The sequence below is a fragment of the Myotis myotis genome, unplaced genomic scaffold, assembly GCF_014108235.1.
Source record: "Myotis myotis isolate mMyoMyo1 unplaced genomic scaffold, mMyoMyo1.p scaffold_m19_p_10, whole genome shotgun sequence".
Taxonomy (NCBI): Eukaryota; Metazoa; Chordata; class Mammalia; order Chiroptera; family Vespertilionidae; genus Myotis; species Myotis myotis.
Genome location: NW_023416314.1, coordinates 59,406,846 through 59,429,647, shown reverse-complemented (window position 1 = coordinate 59,429,647; position 22,802 = coordinate 59,406,846). Strand labels below are relative to the sequence as shown.

Sequence of the window (22,802 nt, the reverse complement as noted above, 5' to 3'; positions counted from 1 at the left end):
TTGAGAAAAATACTGGGCCAACAGACTCCTCTCCTCTGTCACCTTCCCTCTACCCCCTCTTTTCATTTCCTCTTTGGGGGATGCCCTTTTTTGTCAATTACAACATGTACTGCCTTGAATGATAATTACCGGTTTATGTGTCTAATCCACTATCCATCCCCTGTCTAAGCAGTGATGTCTCCAAAGGCAGGGATTCTGTCTCATTCATTTTAGTGTCCCCAGTACCTGGGCTCAGACAATGTCTGTTAAATGAACAAAAAGCTAAAAGATAAATTCTAGGAGAAGGCTAAGTCACAGTCATGACAAGTTGACATCCAAATGCAAGGCTTTCACGGATAACCCAGCCACAGAAGAATGGGCGACCCTTCTAGCTTTGAAGGGAGAAGAGGCAGAAGTGGAGCTTTAAAAACATGTGTGGGGTTTTCTTCCCTCATGGAATAAACATGGGCTACCCCCGAGTTGCCTTCACATGAGGGAATGACAGAAATGTAGCTGGTTTTGACCTTCAGCTTCAACTGAATGCCCAGAGCTCTGCTGATGAAACATGAGCTTATGCATTGTCCCTTTGTTCCCGTGAACATTTTTTTTTTTTAAGAATTGTTTTTAATCTTGTGAACCTTTATCTGAATGGTTAACCATGTAAAATTGACCATTTAGAGTAACACTGAAACACTTCCCTTGAAAGCTACTGGTAATTGGCTGGGAGTGCATCCACCTCCATGGGTCTCTGAGTCTCTTGTTATACTTGAAGATCAGTGATGATTTAAACTCAGGATTTAGCCACTTGAAAAGTCCATTAAGAATACACAAGTTAATTTATTCCTGCTTTACATGAAGCAGCCTCGAACATAATTTTTCTAAAGCAAAGTGCATCTACACTTGCTGAGTTCTTAATAACTTTTTCAGAATGAATAAATGAATTATTAACTAAAATATAATGTGTTATTTTTAGTCGAAGATAGTTTAAAAGGCCTTTTGTGCAAGAGGAGACACTGCCTTGAAATAATATAAGATAGTAGGCCTCCTGGAGAAATTTTTGTGAGGGAAGATGGTCTTCTGTGAAACATGAAACTGGAGGTGAGAGGATGTTGTATTTGACCAAAAATGGCATTGGAGCTAGTGTCTCAGCATGGACTAAAGTCACGGTGCATCGTTTTATTCAGAGGTGGTCCCAGAATGCATTGCACCTCTTAGGCTACTTACACGTAGCTGGAACCAGACACCTTGCATAAGGACCTTTCTTAATCACAATAGAAAGGAGTTCTTTGCTTTCTTTTTCGGAGTTCCACATATAACCTTCTGGTTGCCTAACTAGAGTCTAGATAGCAGTACCAAGTTAGGGCACCTCCAGTGAACTTCCGCCTGTGGTTACCTCTCGCCTCTCGGAATTGTTTCACTACAGGAAGATGAGGAAGGCCACCCTGCGATTTTCCTGATGGGTTTAACATCACAGTGCGGCTTTGACCAGCCATTTAATGGGAAATCTGCTTTCCAGATGACGGTGCATATGAAGATGAGAAGTTGGGTGTGTGTTTTTGCCTTTTCAAAGAGTGTTTTTTCATTCAATTTCTAAGTGTGGGGTGACAGGTCCCCTAGGGAGCATTTTCAGAAGTGTATGAAGTTTGCATCTGATTTTGAAGGGAAGTTGGAGGCTTACCTGTATGTACAGGCACATGTCCTCTAACAACTATATTGATTACAAGGAATAAGGGCCATTCTTTTGGATCATTCATTTGACATGGATCTTGCATTTGTATTCAAGTCTGTAGTCATAAACTTTGCTCTAATCTATGTCTCCCCAATTTTCCTGTTAAGCTTCCAGAATTTGCAGTATGTTCAATTGCAGATGACCACATAGGGAGTTATTAAACAGCACCTCTCCCTCTTCAGGTCTTCTTTGTCAGCATGCCCTTGTTTTCTGATTATGTTTAGATTCCATCTTTTTGGAAGTTTTTATCCTCCCCACCATCTCAGTGTCTCAGACACTTTTGGGAATGAGTCTCATTCCCCTCTGGGTTTGGCCAGGTCACCCCTCTGACTGGTGGTGTGTTTCACAACAGTTGCTGGAGTTCCACAACAGTTCCACAACATTGTCCTTTACACTTACAGAGACCATTTTCATGGGTCCATGAGCCTGGGCAAGATGCTGTGAGTCAGGCAGGGCAAGAACTCTTATCCTCATCACAGAGCTGAGGCAGCCATCCTTGGGTTATTTCACCCATAAAGGAGCCCCTATACATTGGCCCAATTTGTTGGTTAAAAATGGCCAATTATCAGCCATTTCAGAGTGTCAACTTAATAGCAAGTGGGAAATGCAGGACCAGAGCTTGGGTCTTCAGCTTCCAACTCCAGGGAGTGTCCTCTATACCCAACTGTCCTATCTTGTACCTTTTTCTCTAGGGGAATGTCCCAGAAATTGGTATGGCACCCACCAGACTCCTTGACTATAGCCACCACCAGGACAACAAAGGAACTGGTGTAACTCTTGTCTGTTGTGTCAGAACTGTGTGGGACAGTCTTTGGGACCAAAAGTACTTTTTAAAAATTTTTTTGTTATTTTTAATTTAATTTTTAGAAGTTCATTTATTTACATGATCCAAAAATCGAACTAGTAGTAAAAAGTCTACATTAAGAAGTCTTGCCCCACCTGCGTCTTGCCCACCGATTTCCCCACCCAACACATACCATCTATATGTGATCATTTGTATTAGTGTCATGTGAATCCTGTGTGTGTTATGGAAATACAAGTAAATATAGAGACATATTGTTATTTCCCCCCACTTTTAAACAAAAGGTAGTATGTCTTGCATACATTGTTCTGCACCTTGCTTTTCATCACTTACCAAGATGTTTCACAGAGTTTTTCATTTTAGCATATGGGGAGCTAACTTGCTTTATAGTTACATGTATTCTACTATAAGTATGTACTATAGTTTATCTGCTTTCCTGTAGCTGGAAATTGGGCTGTTTCTAATTTTTTTTTGCTATTGTATGGCTTGTTGCAATTAATTACATACATATATATATATATATATATATATATATATATATATCACTTAGGTATATGTGCACCTTCCTCTATGTGTATATTTATTCTCAGAAGTGGAATTGCTGGGTCAGCCGGAAAATTTATAACTTTGATAGATGTTGCCTAACTATCCTGCAAAGGGCTTGAATGGTTTGTGCTCCCACCATTAGTGCATGAGAATGCTTGTTTCTCCACAGCCTCACCAAAGAGTGCATATCAATCTGAAAGGTGAGAAATGGGAGACGGATGCCTAAGTGACGACTTAGTGTCTGACCTTGCCTGGTTTGCAGTGGGCACACTGCACAGTTCCAGGAGCTGGTGTTGACTTTAGTCCCAGTGGAAATAATGCCTCTTGGTGGCCAGCTCTGGTGACACACATGGAATGGACCCACGTTGCCACTTGCAGAATTTCCTGCGGTGGAAAGTTGAGCACGCATTCATTATTCATCTAACCAGTAATGCTAGATCCGAGGAGCCCCGCAATGTTTGTTGGAACAGAAAAGGGAATTGTACCACCACAGTGCCCTGTGTACCAGACTTTCAATGCTTGTTTTCCAGCTATTCACATTAGTTCTGGGGACTGAGGTCAAGAGAGATAGCCCAAATCACTGAGGAAGTCCCGTTAAGCTTGGAACTTTCATACCCCAGGGGGTGCTCTTGTAAAAAATGATTCTGTACTTCCCCCGTGATTTATAATGAAGCAATTCATACTCTGTAGGAGAAATTAAAGCTACCAGGTACAACGTCAACATTGAACTATGACGCAATATTGCTGAACTTGTCCCTTAAAGTTGCCATGCAGTTTCCTACACTGTACAAATAGGGCATCCTGTAAAAACAGGATTCATAGCCTAAATAACATCTCTACATTTTGAAAAACATATATTCCAGGTCGTCCTCCCATAACTCCTTACCATTCTCATGCAAAAGATTGATTTTCAACCTTATTTTTCTCAGAGGACAGGGCACTCTGTTTAGAAAAAAATTCCCCTTAGGTTCACCGCCTAGGAAAGTGTGCTAAATGGAGCCTGGCAGAATGGTTCTGTGATCCAAACTGAATGTCTTTTTCACAGGATTGTTGGTGGGGCCACTTTAAAGGGGAAAGCCACTCCTCTTCTGCTATGAGGACAAGTTGCACTTGGGGAGTTGCACTAATGACAGTATCTGGCCTACACCAGAAATAATTCCCGGGCGTAAGGGTGGACTGCCAGGAGCTAGCTGACACACCACTGACACGCAGACCTTGTCTTTTGTTAACACCTGGGAAGGCTTTCCCAACAGGCATTTCCAGTTTTATTCTTAAGCTCCTGGCAGCTGCTTTTTTAGAAGTCTGCTCTCTCCCAAGAACTGACTATGGGCAGAAGCAAGGTGTTCTGTCTTCTGTGCCATCTTCATCTAACCTGCCACAAATATTCAGGATGACAGCCCAGGTATATGTTTTGCATCAATTCATTCTGGCTGTAGGGTCCATTTTGCCTCTGCTGTTTCTGCCAAGGGCCTCTGGAAACCAGTTTGGTGGCAGAGAGTCCGCGTGAGGTCTCCACTCCATGGCCCTTGTTCCTTTGGCTGTTTCACCTCGGTTGCTCTTGTTGGCACAGTCTGTGAGGATTGGCTCTCTGTCCACAATGGCCCATCTGTTCTGCCTTAGTGGTCCTAACAAGCTGTCTGAACTACTCCTTCAGAATAAATGTGAGATTGTCTTGCCATACATTTCTTTTACTCACATCTCAGACCTTCAGCTCTATTCTTTCTTTTTTGTAAAATTTATTTTAGAGAGAGGGAAAGAAAGAAGGAGAGAGATAGAAACATCGGCTACCTCCTGCACACCCCTACTGGAGATAAAGCCCACAACCTGGGCATATGCCCTGAATGGGAATCAAACCGGTGACCTCTTGGTTCATGGGTCGATGCTCAACCACTGAGCCACACCAGATGGGCCTCTCAGCTCTATTCTTAAATAATAATAATTATAGGTCAAATGGAGTGGGTGGCCTAAGGTAACAGGCCTCCAGACTTTGAGGGGATTAGGTTAGGGTACAAAATAAAGATTTTATGTCACTTGGATCTTGATTGCAATCATTCCGACTCATGTGGAGTTGATACCAGAGTATTTGTCAGTTGTGGTTTTTGGTATGAATAGCATGTGGTTCTGTCTCAACACCCAAAGAGATCTTCTTGGGAGGAAATGTTCTGGCATTTCAAACAAATTACCTTCATGCATAGTTTTGACACTATGCCCTATGAAGTATGCATGCATGGTCAGTCCCTTGAAGGAATAATTTAATAGTGGGAAGAGGGGAGTAAAGAAGGAATATTAGGGTTATGTTTGACTCCTGTGGAAATAGTGTATAAACAAACTGCTTGTCAGGAATGATCATATGGGGCTTTGCTTAAATAAATAATTCATGCGCTAGGTCTGCAGGATATCTCTGCCAAGTAGACCTCCCTCAGAATATAAGCCACCACGTCCACATCTGACCCCATGTGGAAAGAGGCATGGAAGCCAGGCCTAAATCAAATTCCATTTCCACCACATGCTGGGGGTATGGGCTCAGGCAATTTACTGAACGTCTCTGAGCCTCAGCCATCCCCATGAACTGTGGCTAATTAGATTATTTACCTCATAGCTAATACATGTCAGCTATTATTTTTAACCATTTTTAACACATCCAGCTTCCCAGAGCATCTTCCAAAATCCCCTCCATACATACCACCACCACCACCACCACCGATACTGAACTTATTTATAAGTACTATGTAGAAACACAGCCCTCGCTCCATTGCTTAGACTAAATGCATTGCTGTTTCGAGTTTGCATATTTTATGTAGGAATCAATGCTCAGTGAAAAAGGATGGAGGCAAACAAATATTCTCAAGGCCCTGATACTCGTGGAACCACAGAATTGAATGTTCCCATATAGGTGCATGCTATTGGCTTAAGTGATGTGGATATTTTCTGACCAGCCATATGGATCTTTTGTCATCTGAGATGTTAATATTTTCCTTGTATTTTATAGTAGCTCTGGAGCATGGCCAGTTTCTTAAATAGGGTCCACATGGCTCATTATGCACAGGGCCTGAAAACTGGCTTACTTGTGCTATTCAGATGAACAGGACACTCAGAAGAGTTGGGGGCTGGGGTAGGGCAGTGAGCAGGGGGACATAGTCAATTATTTTTGCTCCTGCATTAAGCTACAAACAACGATCACTTCCCTGTGCTTTACAGTAAGCAATTAAAAGAAATTATAGAGTTGGATGCAAAAATAACCCGAAAGACAACTGGATGTGTGGAACCACCAGTTTTCTCTATGTGTGCAGGTTAATCCTCGCTAATGCTCAGAACATTGAGTTTCTACAGAAAGAGTTGCGTGTCCACACATGTTCTGGCATCTACCCACACGCTCTGTATGCTATGACTGTGCATCCCAGAAGAAGGGCTGTGCTATGTGCCTTTGCACTTCAGTGGAATTTAACGAACTGATTCCTGAAAATGGCCTCATCAAGGTGAGCCACAGAGAGCTGATAGCCTTCTCTCGCTAATTTTACCTTTCCCCTAGGATTTCTTGGTAGTCGTTTTAAAAGGAATGCTATTCTTTTGTCTCTAGAAGCAACTTATCTTTCCCGTTTCTTCCTCCACCTATTCTCACCTACCTTTTGATATATAATTTCAGAGAGGAAGGAAGAAGGAGAGAGAAACATTGATTGGCTGCCTCCTACACACTCCCCACTGGGGATTGAGCCCACAACCCGGTCATGTGCCCTTGACTGGACTCGAACCTGGGACCCTTCAGTCCACAGGCTGATGCTCTAGCCACTAAGCCAAACCAGCTAGGGCTCTTTTGCTTTTTTAAAATGTAATGTTCTATGTCCTTCAGAGGGGGGCTCAAATCTAGAGAGGTCTCTTCATCAATGAGCATTATCCATCCCATTCTCGCATTAGCCCTGCTGAATTAATGATGCTAAAGCCTTCCAGTTGGGACCTTCCAGTTTGAACCTACCTCTAATTATGTACAGATATTCTTTCTATAATGGGAATTGCTCAGGTAACTAATTAACCACAGCTATGGAACATTTCAGGAGCACCATCTGTGGAAAAACTGAGAAGGGTATGCCTTTCCCAGAGCTCTGGGGTCCATTAAGGATGTGTTTGTGTGGTGATGGTGTCTAGTGGGTGTTGGCTCACAGCTGTCACAGTTCCCATTGCATCTCATGGCAGGAACTCAGGATGTCCAGCAACACCCTAAAAGCAACCTGTTGATATAAAGTCGCCAATTCTGAAAACGCGATTGGAATGGGACAGACTAGTCTTAACTTTCTTTGCATTGTGTTATTTCTTTAATTGAGATCATTCTGGCACATTCCCAATCTCCACATTGTGGCAATCTTCTTTTCTTCAAGGGGATCCCCTTTATCCTCTGGTCTCAAAGAGTTCCTGCATGTTCTCCCCTGAGGGACAAGGAATGCAATTGGGTCACCCTTGCATTTTTTTTTTTTTTAGGTACAGAGCAGGCTTATTCCTGGGTCCAGGAACTTTGAAGGCAGTGCTCTGCTCTGCTTTCGCAACACCTCTTGGCGGTATAGGTGCGCCTTGTTTGTAATTTGGAGGGGACACCCCCTTATCTGTGTTGGCATCTGTACTATGTAGGACTTGAGGTGGAACCCAATAATACTTGGGGTACTGCCTGGGAAAATAGTGTTCTGTGTCATCGCAGCCCTGCCCACTTGCAAATGATTTAACAGCAACACTGCAAGGTTTCCAGTAGGAGTCATTTGCATCTGTACTGGTGAGCTTGGTGACTTCTTGGTGCTTGGAAACTGGCTTGTCTTTGCAGTCCTTTGTGGAAAGCCTACTGGACCAGTTTCCAGTTCTGTTTATGGAACTACGCCCATAACTCCCTCATACAGTGTTCAACTCAAAAACGTTTATATTTTTCTTTGGAAATTTAGCTTTTTTTTTTTCTTTTTACCATTTTGGGTACTTTAGTTTTGAGCCCAAATGTTGGAACCCAACTGAGAAATTGGGTTGCCTGTAGAGACTGGTTAGGGTTGGAGAGGGGATTTTGATGCTAGATACTTACACTAATGTTTTTTAAGGTTTTATTGCTGTTGCTGTTGTTTTATTTTGAGTTTTCTTTTTTCTTTCTTTTTTAAAAAATTTCTTGGTACTTGGTATGAGATGAAGTTTCTCTGTTTTAGGACAAGTCTAGAACTAAAAGAATCTCCATTGAATGTATGAGTCAGTTCTGCCTGACCCTATCTTCCCACTTCAGAACAGAGAGAACTTATAAGGTTCCGATACATTGGGCTACAATGTATGTGCCTGGAAATGTACCATCTGCTGTAGCCGGCGTGTAGTTTCTAGTGTGATTCTTATTGAGTGAGTGATGTTAGGCTGTGTAATTGATCAAGGAAGCCAGTTATGCTTGCGCTTGCCTTATAGCATTGAGATAAAAATTAATGACTAAGTGGAAGGCCAGATTTAGATTAGTTAGTATTCTATAAATTCTCATTCATCCAATCACATTTATAGGTATCTTGTACTTTATGGTATAAATACCATAGTGGAAAAGCCAGCTGACATACAGGGAACCCTGATTTTATTTAGTACCATTACAAAAGCAAAAATGTTTTTTCTACGTAATAAATGTTCCAATAAAACAAGTCGAACCAAGGAGGAAAGATGACAGATAAGCCTGTGGTATACTCAGAATGTACCACAGTACTTAAGGTTGACTTTAACTCTTTCTTTCCTTTCTCTTTATCATTTAGTCCAGTGCTTCTCAACTTTAATAGTATCTGAATCAATTTGAATATACGAATCTTGTCAAAATGCAGATTCTGATTTAGTGGAGGGGATAGGTGGGGTGGACGAAGGGAAGCTAAGATTATGCGTTTCTCATAAACTCTGTGGTGGTGCTGCTGGCCCATGGACCACACTTTGAGAAGCAGGCTTTGTTTAATATTCATGCATGGAAGTTTGTCCATATGTACATTTCCTAAAACTTATTTCAAGCCCCATAAATTTCTCTTTTTGTCGTATTATTTTTAGTCACAAATTTGAATTGCATTAATACACTTAACTTATAAATGCAACACTCAAAAATTACCTGAAGTTTGACACTTTAGGTTGCATAAAATAAACTCTTACTCGGAATTTTTCTAAAAATTGAAAGTCTGTATGATTCAATGCAATTAAAATGCCTGTGCAACAATGATGTCTGTAGCTCCCTATTCAATACTTCCAGAGTCATTGTTCTTTTATGGGAAATTTCCCCTGTGGTTTCACAGTAGCTGTAGACATCCACCCTTATCATTAAATGTGATGTATACTTGATAATTTTTCTAAATCTCACTGACACTTATGGAACCAGGTAGGTGGTATCTTCTAAATTAAAATTACAGTCTACTGTGTATGGGAATTTGATAAATAACCCATTGTTTTTGGCAATTTGGTAGTTAGAACATTGTTTAATCTGAACTTTAGTTCATTATAACAAATCCCACCTGAAATTCTAAAGAAAACAGAGAATCCTAATTAAAGAGGGTACACTTTTTTATTGAATGCTGACTGCCATTTGGTTCTTATAACCTACAAAATAGTGGTTCTAAAATATATTTTAAACAACATTTTTAGACAGCCCACTCATTTGATATGCAAGTGATTTGTATATATGCTCGATGCTAAGACTTCCTTATCATGGACTAGAGAGGTGCTCTGTTTGGGCAGTGTTTACCCTGAGGAAGAGGAGAAGATGGTGAGAACATGGATAGGACTGCCAGCTCTGGGTGGCTCTAGCTTTCAGGGATTAGTCTTTAGTTACAGTGGAACAGTAGGTTTCCCAAGGAAGTAGTGATGGAGGAAGCACTTAAAGATCTTTGGATGGTGACAGCTGTGCCTGGGATTGGAATGCCAGGTGGGGTGTTCTCTGCCCTAACCTGGTCCTTGTTCTAGGCATTTACTATCCCTTATTCCAGAATTCATTCCATCATTGCAGTTCACTTTACCCAATTTCTATGCTAATAGAGAATATGGTTTAGTTTAACTTTTGGGTAAGGTAGATCTCTAACCAATAGAAAAATCCTCATTCTTTTAGGTATGGGGCAGGGAATACAGGGGGTTAATAGAGGACTAGAGGTAAAATGCTTTCTATTAAAGATGTATGGAAATTTATCTATCAAATTAATGATTCAGGGAAATATACTTTTTTTCATGGTAGTTACATGTATGTATCGCTCTGGGTATGAACTGAGAACCAGCAGTGTCTCTGGCACTCTTAGTGAGGCTAAGAAATGTCTGCAAGTGTCCACACTGTGAGTGTACCAGGGAATCAGCAAGTACTCTGGTCTGCAGGACTGTTTTGTAAGAAGTGTAATTGGATACCATGGACATAACATTATGGTTAAAAACTACATTTTTAAAGGCACTTCCTTCAAAGCTTTGGAACAACTGTATTATCAGACATTATTTACTAAAATATTTATTGGTTTCAATTGGCTGGTCATTCAGGTAAGTAGGTGAGCACCTATAATGATCATCAGCTCCTTCCTTCCCCACCCCACCCCCCCACCACCATTTTGGTTATGGATTTCAACTACCAATTATTTTCTTTGAGGAGTGTGAAGTGTTTTTTTGTTTTGTTTTGTTTGTTTCTGTTTTTTAGTCTTCTTAGCTAAATAATGTATACCTAATGGGAAAATACTACAGAAATAACTTAGAGGGATGGAAGAAACTAGTGCCTGTAGCTGAAGGCCTAGTTTTCCTTTGGAATCTGAGGTCCTGACCTTGTTCTATCAGGGGAACCACAGCGAGTAGAGGAGTTGATTAAAAACTCTGGTCCTTTTTTCCTCCAGTACGAAACAGGGATAATTATAGTTACCTATACCTCCAGGGTCCTATGACTCTTAATTACTTAATATTTGCAAAGTGTTTGGAGATCTTTGAATTAAAAGTGCTGAGCAGTGGAATCAAAGTTCAGTGTAATTATCATTGGAATGAAAGTTTATATTCCCGCCTTCCTTTCACATTCCAACATGCTGTCTTTTTGGCCAAGCCAAACAGTACTCATGATTACCACTTAGCCCACTTCTCTCTCTAACCATGTTTCTTTTTGTAACTCACTTCAGCCTAAAAATGAATGAATGAATGAATGAATGAATGAATGAAGTTTAAAATCTATCCAGATCCTTAACCCCACCCCCACACTTAAGTAACTATTTAATATTTCTTATTAAAGTTCAATAGCCACTAGGAGAAAAACCAATAAATTAATTCACCTCTTCCAGTCTATCATTCTTTTGGGTCCTCCTACACATGGTGATGAACTGGGCTTCCTGAAGCATTCTGCTCAGAAACTCTCAGCAGTTCTTTTGTGCCTGTAAGGCAGGGGCCAAACTCTTTAACATCATCCTCAGAGCCTCCCAAAATCTGACAATCATTCGCTCTTATCTCTCACTATTTCTATCCAGAACTCTTCTCTCCAGAAATGTACTGCATGCTTATCAACCTTCATGCTTTTAACCAAGCTGCAGTCCATCCACTGGCATCTTTTCTGGATATGCTTAAATCCTTTCCATCCCTTGCAGTCTTCTTCACAAAGCAGTCTTCATTCTCTAACAGGAAGTAACCTCTCTCTCTTTATGGAATTTTATCTATACTTGTCCTGGGTCGCTTCTACCTTTATATTTTAGTTAATTACATATATGTCCTAACTCCTCCCTAGACTATAAGACTTGAAAATTAGATTCCATGTCTATAGAATGAACAAACAAAAGTAAGGCGAATATAGGCACATAGTTAAGCTGGACAAAAATTAAAGATTATATTGATTTGCAAGATTTAATTAAGGTGGTATTTTGATAGGTTTGCATTATGTGTGTAAGGAATTAAATTGATAATTTCTTTAACATTACCATTATCCTTATTGCTTATAGGACTAAGATGAGCATCCATATCTTTAGACTGTGTTTGATTACATGCTCATTGACAAAACTCAAAGGGACTGGGAACAAAGCTTCGCATTTTTCCCCTGTATGCCGAATTATTGTTTGGTTTTCCTTCTTAGCTTTTGCCATAGGAACTTGGTTCTAACATGTCAATTTTTTTGCAAAACTTTCTTTTAGAGAAAAATTGCATGTTCTAAAATTTCAGTCACTGAAGTAATCAAGCCTTAAAGTTGAAGGGTCTTAGAGGTTATGTATAATCCACTACTACAAAGTAGTGTCTACATGGTGCTGCCTTTAGAAAGTTGGGCCCCAGGATACACACAACTGCAGACAACTGTGTCTATATTGTATAAACTCGTTCTTTGACCACCCTTTGTTAGCATAGCTTCTCCGTATTCCCTGCAGTTGAATATTCCAAAACTGCCAGCATGTCTTGATGGTAAAAGCTTGGGCAAGAAGACAGATGACCTATTAGCTTTGTGATACCTGACAGTTACTTAACCTTTCTGAACCATAATTGCCTCATCTGCATAATAGAGACAATAATACCTGTCCACTCTCCTTGTAAGAACCAAGTTAGATGATACTTGCGAATGTTCTCTAGTCTTTTAGACAAATACAAGGTATTCGTATAGCAGGAGAGCATGCCGTCATGGGTAGTCATCTAGTTGAATGTTTAAGACTTATGAGTCATATTTAAAACTAACCTTTATTCCTTCTGTATGGATTTCCTTTTTAGCCCTATATACCATATTTAATTTTTGAGAGTTGGTCTAAAAAAGACCTTCCTAGCATTTTAGAGATTTGGTTGACTTGATTGTGATTGTGCACTGTTGTAAATGTTGGAGCAGAATTACATGGCACCAATGAATTTATTATTTATAAACAGATATATAAACTCATGCTCTCCTTAGCAATATTGTGCAACCTCTTTGCCTTTTATGTAATAAAGACTCATCTGAATGGCTAATACATAAAAATTATCTTAGAAGCTCTTAAACTTTTATCATTTTTAATGCAGTATATGAAATTATTGAAGAGGTCAGTTTTAAAAAAGGAAGTTAAAAGACTGAAAATTCCCCATTTTACTATTATGATTATTCCTGAGTACTGTCCAAGTCTGCTATTGATGTCAGAAACACTGCTACTCAGGAACACTGCTACTGCTACTCAGGGACAGTTAGTATGTTGTAGTGTTATTTGCTTAATTATTCAAGTGAGGTTTTACCCTATTAGAGAAACTCCAGAGATTTCTCATGGGTGGTAATCCATCAAATTTCTTAGAGCTTATAATTTGGGTTTAGCACAGCCTATGCTTGATCTAATGATTTCAGTGAATTCACTGATGCCTTCCAAAGGACATCATGAAATGATGTCAGCACTGTCTTTTCTCGTGGTTTAATGAGCTCATCATTACGTTTTTACTGGACACTATTACATTATTTTGTGTTAAGCTGATGGGAGATCAGACATGATCCATTCCCTCGGAGAATTTATCATTCAACTAAAGACTGACCGTCATTGGCAAATACATTCACAATGAACAAATGAGTAGGGAATGAAGTGCTGAATGATATGTAATGTGGAATTTTAAAGGAGCAGGAGGAGAGTGTGTGTAGGAGTAATTAGAGAAGGTGTGCATACATGATTTAATATCTGAACTGGGTCATGAAGGATAAGTAGGATTTAGTCACACAGAGAGAAAGGAGTTTGCCAAGAGAATGGAACAAGTCACTTACGGGCAATAATGTGTATGGGGCTCCCAGGACTTTGGCCTGATCAGAACAGCAGAGATGAAACAATTAGTAATATACAAAGTTAGCTAAGTAGGGTGAGGCCAATTTTGAATACAAGATAAAAGAGACTAGATTTGATCTGGTAGAGGGGAAAAGAAAAACGATTGTAAGTTTTTGTATAAGAGAATGATAAGATGAGCATGGTTATTCGGGCAGTGGTTATTAGAGTTGAATGGAATAGAAAGGATGGCAAGTACATCAGAGGAACATTGCAGTCACACAATGAGATGGTGAGGGCTGAGCCAAGAAGGTGGCTGTGGGCTGGAGAGAGAGGGGTGGACAGGAGAAGTGTTTTAAAGGGAAAATGAGCAGGACTTCTCCACTGACCAGATTTGAAGGCTGTACAAGAAATGTATTGTCAAACATGATTTCAAGATTTCCAGCCTGTGGCTCGGTGGTCCAAAGTATCTAGAAACTATTGTCAGAAACAGAAAAGTTAGGAAGTTACATTGCTCTGACAAAAAGTGTGGGTTTGTTGTCAGGTACACCTGACTTCAAGGCTTGTGAGTAGGCAGTTAGCATTGAAGAAGTGTCACTCATGGGGGCCTGGGGATGGACTTTTTCACCAGGTGATTAATTACTAAATCTATGCAGATGTTCTGCTTTGAGGGATGCCTGTGTTAGGCTTCAGGATGAAAGCCAAGTAATATTTATTCATACGCTAGTTGTCCCTCCGATATTTGCTTGTGGAACTGATGAGAAAATGATATATAAAGAACTAACCATTTTTTCAACCAAAAAAAAAAAAAAAACAATACAAAGGTAAATGAGACCAATGAAAGGCAGGATAAACTTCTTTAAGGCTAGTATAAAAAGGGTATCATTAAAAGATTCATTATAAAAAATAACCTTAAGAAAAGACTTGTTACTACTATGTTAGTGGTAATAAAACAATTTTTCAAATCTGTAGTTAAGATGCCTCAGTACTTTGGGCCATTTAAGCAGTTAGTGTGGACACTTAATAAATACTTATTAAAGTTACTCTGCAGAATGGCTACCATCAACAAATCAACAGACAACAAGTTCTGGTGAGGATGTGGAGAAAAGGGAACCCTAGTACACTGCTGGTGGGAATGCAGACTGGTACAGCCATTATGGAAAACAGTATGGAGTTTCCTCAAAAAATTAAATATGGAACTGCCATTTGACCCAGTGCTTCCACTTCTAGAAACATATCCTACAAAACCCAAAACGTCAATCAGAAAGAATGTGTGCACCCCTATGTTCATAGCAGTGCAATTTACAATAGCTAAGATCTGGAAACAGCCCAAGTGCCCATCTGTAGATGAGTGGATAAAAAAGCTGTGGTACTTTATACCCTGGAATACTATGCACAAGTAAAAAAGAATGATCTCTTACCCTTTGAGACAGCATGGAGGGACCTGGAGAGTATTATGCTAAGCGAAATAAGCCAGACAGAGAAAGACAAGTATCACATGATCTCACTCATATGCGGAATCTAATGAACAAAATAAACTGATGAACAAAATAGATCCTGAGACATGGAAGCATGGAACAGACTGAGGAATCTTAGAGGGAAGGCAGAGATGGGTAGGTGGGTGGGAAGAGATCAGCCAAGAACTTGTATGCATAAATCCATAACCCATGGACATAGACAATAGGGTGGTGAAGGCCTAGGGGTGTGGGGAGGGCTAGAAGGGGCCAATGGGAGAGAGGGGAAGAAGAACATATGTAATACTTCCAACAATAAAGATTTAAAAAACAAGAAACTCTGCTTCATTCGCTCTAAGATGCACTTTTTCTTTAGCATCTCTGAATTTGGATTGTGTCTTACAGCTGATGTCATTTTATTGTTCTTGTTGGCTATGCAGCAGTCTCAATATAATTGCTATTGCCTGAGCCAATTTATTTTGCTTAATTTTATTAGATACATACAAAAATTACATATGATAAATCTATCCAAATAAGTGTAAAATAACTCGTTTGAGTAAATATACAATAATAGTTCTAAGTGATAAAATAAACAGTAGTTTTATTGGCTGCATTTTTAATTTCTTAGTGGTACATAAAATGGTATATTTTACAATGATAATATCTTAGATTTAATGAAATATAATATTAAAAGAGAGCTGATCACCGCGAATCTCTACCAGTGTGCTAGAGATGGCTGGAGTATATTCTAAATTTGCATCCTTTCACCGACCTACATTAGAGGTGTCCCTTGGGTTATTTTCATTTGGACTGGGAACATTAGGAGGAAGGATTTTCATTCAATGGTGTAAGTACCGCCTGCCAGGAATAGAAACCTCCTTGGAGGATCCATTTCTTGATGGTACAGAATCCAGAACATTCACAAAAGTCCAGGTATTAGCAGAATGGACATCTGTGTTTTACTCAAACCAGCACACCCTTCCTAACCTCAGACCATTGTGCGCTGCAAGCAGTGCTGAGCAGGCTTGTTCTTCGTGCAAAGGGAGAATGAATCTATGCGGGAGTTGGTTGGTGCTTGGGGATGATAATAAAGTCTGTTGATGGTAGAAAATGTGATCTCTTGTAAAAGTGGAGAACAGAAGCATTTGTTTCTCAAGGCCAGAGTTTTCAGCCATCTCTGCAGTGTGACATATTGATGAGGCAGGTTGCCTTTCCAGTCAGTAACACTTCATGGACAGGAAAATGATCCCTTTCCCTGTGATTGGCACATGTGTATCCTCTTGCAAGTCCATGCTCCAGAACTGAACGCAGGGATAAAGTTAGAGTGGGCTTCTCTTACTGCTGAGGGACCTGATGCTTCAGGTAAGTGGCTCTGAAGTCCTTCACCATCTGACGGTCACCTTGGGTTGGTCTGTAGGTATGTTTCATTTTGCTTGTTCATCCATTCTAATTGGCCTCCCAGAGCATGTGTGTAGAAGTAGAGCCAAATTTAGAGGATAGCAACCCTCTGGCAAACAGGAAAAGATTAATTTCGTGGTGTGCTGTTAAGGGACTTCCCAGGAAACTTCAAAAGCACAGAAAGAAGCACTGGCTGCCTATTCCAAAAACGTGCAAAATGCCACTCAGCTTTTTAAAGGTATGATAAACTCAGGGTGCGCAGATGCGCAAGCGTGCGTGCACGCACGCGCGCGCACGCACACACACACACACACACACACACGACCCCATTTCCAATAAAAGAGAAGCTGCACTCTCTTAGATGGGTTCTGTATATAAGCCTGAGAAACCCAGGGGTGAGGGGCTCCAAGAATTCTGGAAATAAATGTGGAGCCGCCTATGGGAGTCATTTGAATGGACTTTGGTGCCTTTTTGATCCTGACTTTTCCAGTTTTCTCTTAAGCAGACATTGTTTTCATGATATCAGCCTTAGGCATAGACACATCATTAAAATCAATGTGTAGAAAATGATTTCTGTTTGGAAATAAGCAAAACATTTTCAGTTCTGACCACCCAGATGCAGTAGGAAAACCCTGGAGCTGGGGTTGGGGGCCCTCATTCTACTGTAATCTTTCTTCATGACATGAGACAAGTCCTCTGTGGCCTTTGGTCTCCTTATTTGTAAAACAGGATGCTGGATCTTCTTTGCTGTAATAGATTATTATGGGAGAAAACACGTCAATGAAAAGCCCCCTTATAACTCCCTGACTTCTGTTTTATTGTGCTATTCGTGCCTAGTTATCACATAGCAACAAAGGCCCACTCGGACCCCCCACACACACACACACACACCCCCCACACCCCCCACCCCCGCCCACACACTCCTGCAAGAGGACCCTGTTGCTAACTTGGAGGAAAAAAAAAAGTACTATTATACTTACAGTTGTTGCTTAGTAACATTTCTGATGTTGTGTTCCTTGTGACAGCCTGAGCAGAGATCATTAAAAATTTAACTCCCAGAGCTTCTAAAGTGAGAGGAGGAAGGCAGAAAACTTGAAGCCACAATCTTTTTCACTTGCTTGGACGCCACCAAATCTCGGGGTTAGATGCTAAACCTCAGAGAAAACATTGCACGCCTCTGGTTTATATTAAACCACGTACAGCACACTCCTGACATTAACTTGTGTCTGGTGCAGCTGGAGTTTATCACCGATCCATAAAAAAAAAAAAACCCAAACCTTGACCCTGCAGAATGGCCTGGAATGACAATCAGATGGGCTGCATCGTATCCCTCTGCCAAAGAAAGCCCTAACCACTTTCATGCCCTGTTTCTGCTTTCTCCCCACAGTTCCACCAGGTGAGAAGAGTGATGACCATCCTTTTCCTTACTATGGTTATTTCATACTTCGGTTGCATGAAGGCTGCCCCCATGAAAGAAGCGAACGTCCGAGGACAAGGCAGCTTGGCCTACCCAGGTGTGCGGACCCATGGGACTCTGGACAGCGTGAATGGGCCCAAGGCAGGCTCCAGAGGCCTGACGTCTTTGGCTGACACTTTCGAGCACGTGATCGAAGAGCTGCTGGATGAGGACCCGAAAGCCCGGCCCCAGGAAGAAAACAATAAGGACGCGGACTTGTACACGTCCAGGGTGATGCTCAGTAGTCAAGTGCCTTTGGAGCCGCCTCTTCTCTTTCTGCTCGAGGAATACAAAAATTACCTGGATGCTGCAAACATGTCCATGAGGGTCCGGCGTCATTCCGACCCGGCCCGCCGCGGGGAGCTGAGCGTGTGCGACAGCATTAGCGAGTGGGTCACGGCCGCGGATAAAAAGACTGCAGTGGACATGTCGGGCGGGACGGTCACGGTCCTGGAAAAAGTCCCTGTCTCGAAAGGCCAGCTGAAGCAGTACTTCTACGAGACCAAGTGCAATCCCATGGGTTACACAAAGGAGGGCTGCAGGGGCATAGACAAGAGGCATTGGAACTCCCAGTGCCGAACTACCCAGTCGTACGTGCGGGCCCTCACCATGGATAGCAAAAAGCGAATTGGCTGGCGATTCATAAGGATAGACACTTCCTGTGTATGTACACTGACCATTAAAAGGGGAAGATAGTGGCTTTATGTTGTATAGATTATATTGAGACAAAAAATTATCTATTTGTATATATACATAACAGGGTAAATTATTCAGTTAAGAAAAAAAAATAATTTTATGAACTGCATGTATAAATGAAGTTTATACAGTACAGTGGTTCTACAATCTATTTATTGGACATACCCATGACCAGAAGGGAAACAGTCATTTTGCGCACAACTTTTCAAAGTCTGCATTACATTCCTCGATCATGTTGTGGTTTGTTGCCGTTGCCAAGAATTGAAAAACGTAAAAAGTTTTAAAAAGATAATAATAAATTGCATGCTGCTTTAATTGTGAATTGATAATAAACTGTCCTCTTTCAGAAAACAGACAAAAAAAAACAAAACAAAACAAAAACCGACAACAAAAATTTGAACCAAAACATTCCGTTTACATTTTAGACAGTAAGTATCTTCATTCTTGTTAGTACTCTGTTTTACTGCTTTTAAAATTCTGATAGCATTGGAATTAAAACAATGTCAAGGTGCTGTTGTCATCGCTTTACTGGCTTAGGGGATGGGGAATGGGAGGGGTCTATTTTTGTTTGTTTTGTGTTTTTTTTGTTTGTTAGTTTTTGTTTTTGTTTATAAGTTCCCACAGGGAGTAGGGATGGGGAAAGAACCCCTTCAATATATATTCTGGTTGATAAAAGACTCATTTTTATGTTGTAGAGATGTTTGCAATATCAATCAGATGACTAGAAAGTGAATAAAAATTAAGGCAACTGAACGAAGTGCTCACTCCAGTTCCCACAGTGCACCTCCTAGGCTCTCACTCACCCTTTGGGCCTTGGTCACAGGGAAAGCTTGTTTTGTTGCAAAGACCTACATTAACTTAGAGCACATTCTCTCCCCCCCCCCCCCCCCACTCCCTCTTTGGTCCCTTCTTGTTTTCTCTTAAGGAAGAAAAATCAGTTCCGTGCTCTGAAATAGTTTACCACTGCTGTGAATGTTTGAACAAATGTCACATTGTGGCACTCATAAGCATGGAGAATAGTGACTTTCTTTCTTCCTTTCTTCCTTCCTTCCTTCCTTCCTTCCTTCCTTCCTTCCTTCCTTCCTTCCTTCCTTCCTTCCTTCCTTCTTTCCTTCCTTTTATAGATGAGAAAAAGAACAAAACTTAAAGACAAAGATTTTTTTTTTAAAAAAAATAAGAGGTAAACAATTTGGGTAAATCATTGTAAGGCTTAAAAGAAAAATCATGGTAAGGCTTAAAAATGTCTTGCAAGCAAAAGGTGGAGTTCTGTATGGACCCAGAGACACCTAGATCAGAACAGGTACCCACACGGCCGGTGAAATGAGACTGAACATTGGCCATATGGTGGCTGTGTGGAGCTGACATATTTTCGGGCGGCGCAGGAGGAATTTCTGAGTGGCCATCATGAGGTCTAGGTGCGGGTGGAAAATGGTACTTGAGACATTCCAAAAGGGAGGCCTCTGAAGGACCCTTCAGAGGTGGCTCTGGAATGACACGTGTTAAGTTGCTTTGGACCTCCCGCTTTAAGTGCCTACATTACCTAACTGTGCTAAGAGGTTCTCTCTGGAGGACCATGCTCAAGCCGACTTAAGGCCCTCCACCCCTGGATAATTGCATAAAGCTGGCTTAGCCTGGAGCAGGCTCAAAACCAAGTGCGACATTGTGATGATGAGACCTACGCTATGAGATACAATGCGTTAGCTACCTGAGCACTGACAGCTTTTAAATTAGACTTGAGGAAACCAGGGTTTTGTCTTTTGAGAACTTTGGGGAAGGGGGAAGGGAACAGGAAAAGACCCCAAAAACTCAGGTTGAATGATCAAGGCTACCAATAGAAAATCTTGTCCAGAGACAAGCTTTGGGAAGGTATCTGCACAGCTAGGACACCAAACACTCGAAGGTGCCTTGTTCAATGGAAGAGGCCAGGACAGAACTGGTAGAGTTTTGCTCCCCAGTGAAGGCCACAGCCACTTCCTGCCCATCCTGTCTGTTCATGGAGAGAGTCCCTGCCTCACCTCTGCCATCTTGGGTTAGGAGAAGTCAAGTTGGGAGCCTGGAATGGTGGTCCAGGCAAAAATGGACTCCAGTGAAAGTTAGGGCTAAGCCTATTGTCCCTTTCAGCCCACTGTCCAAATCTGAGAGTGTCCTGAACCAGTGTTCTTGAGTATCAAAAAACCTCAAGACATTGCTGTCTCGTAGTAAGGTGAGGGATAAGCTAAAGGGAACGTCCACCATGACCCAGGGAATGAAGATACTATCAGCAAATAATTTCCCTTTGTTCAGTCTTTCATTTAGAATGAGCCTATCTTTTACAGTACCATCTGAATACCTGTCATTGAAGGAAGCATTTCTATAGCATAGGTTTGTTTTGTACTGTTTGAAAATATTGTCTTTGTAATTATTTTGAACATGTAATGAATATGTGGAATATCCGCTGTATGTTAACTTTTTGCAGCACCGTTTTGAGGGATGAAATTATTTTAAAAAAAGAAAACACAAAAAAGAAAAAGAAAAGAGTCCCCATCACAGTCTCCAAGAGCTCAAAGGGCAGGTCTGCTGAGTGGTTGAATAAGAGACATTCAGCAATTGTGTGGTCAGTGGCTCTCTCTTACCCAATAAATTACATCACAGTCACACGCTTGGTGGTTTCCGTTGACCTAAGATTTATTTTGTTAAGATCGTTCTCTGTTGCTGTTCATTTTTGTTCTGTTCCGTTTTGTTTTGTTTTAAAGTCTTGCTGTGGTCTCTTTGTGGCAGAAGTGTTTCATGCATGGCAGCGGGCCTGTTGCTTTTTTATGGTGATTCCCATTGAAAATGTAAGTAAATGTCTGTGGCCTTGTTCTCTCTATGGTAAAGATATTATTCACCATGTAAAACAAACAAAAAATATTTATTGTATTTTAGTATATTTATATAATTATGTTATTGAAAAAAATTGGCATTAAAACGTAACGGCATCAGAAGCCTATTGTAAATACAAGTTCTATTTAAGTGTACTAATTAACATATAATATATGTTTTAAATATAGAATTTTTAATGTTTTTAAATATATTTTCAAAGTACATAAAATCTGGGGGTTCTGGGTTTTTTCTCTTCACTATAAAACAAACATGAAAACGTGTTTTATTATAAATACGTGTGTTCCTTGCTTTAAGACCAACCTCACTGGTTTTAGCAGTTGCACAAGCCCTCCAGAGAGGATGCTTACTTCAAAGCATGGGAGGCCAATCCTGCAGCCTGAGCTTCCAAGAAGCTCGAGGATTGGGCCTGTCTTCCACAGTGGAAGGCGGGAGTGTCATTTTCTAGGACACTTGAAAACCTTCCCCTTTGAAGTGATATACTTTCATCAAGTACCAACTATGTATCCTAGCAACATCAGGATCCAGGGCTGGCTGGCTCTATTTGATTATAAAATAACTGTTAAAAAAAAATCAAAGTAGGTTTACTTAGGGATAATGAGAATAAATTGGCCCAAATTTAGAAAGTCAATGACTGGGGGAAAAAATAAAATTCAATATTTAGAGGCGGGTCATGTACCCTCGGTTTGGAGACGGTGCCATTTGCATTATGTGTTTGTATCCGTTGCACTGATTTAATTTTTGTACATGGAGCCACACAGATTTTATGTCATTGTACCCACAATCTAACAGATTGCTAGGATTTCTAAAAAGATTTGCCTCTGTGATGGCTGCCAAGCCGCTGGGTAATTTAGTTAAAGTGTTTAAAGTTATCACTAAATCTTAGGGAAATAAATGGAAGGATTTTAAATGAGAGAAAGAGCCATTAAGGAAAAAAAGCATCTGTTCCTACTCTTCCAACTCTCCATTTGAACAGTCAACCCATCCCAGAACGTGGTGAACTATATCTGCGCAATGTATCATTTCTATTTCAAACACACACACATGGTTTCCTCTTGTATTGTCTTATAAATAAGGATCAAGAAAGTCATAACAAACATTGACTTGTGTTGTGTAGATGGAGGAGCGGATCGAATGAGATGAATTACTCAATCCTAATCTGACCAGTAAATTTGCAAAGTACTCTAAACTCTCAGAGCAATCTGCCACTGCCAACCAAAGCCTGAACCCGGCC

General features: G+C 40.7%; 1 protein-coding gene across 2 annotated transcripts in view; it reads left to right on the top strand.

Annotated features, from left to right (window-relative positions):
- Positions 1-19,031, top strand: part of BDNF (brain derived neurotrophic factor) — a 36,684-nt gene extending 17,653 nt beyond the window's left edge. For both annotated transcript variants that reach the window (XM_036325691.1, XM_036325692.1), the window contains exon 2: positions 17,945-19,031. In XM_036325691.1, coding sequence (XP_036181584.1) covers positions 17,966-18,709 — 744 coding nt within the window. In that variant the 5' untranslated portion in view covers positions 17,945-17,965 and the 3' untranslated portion in view covers positions 18,710-19,031. The remainder of the gene's footprint in view (positions 1-17,944) is intronic.
- Positions 19,032-22,802: the final 3,771 nt, after the last annotated feature.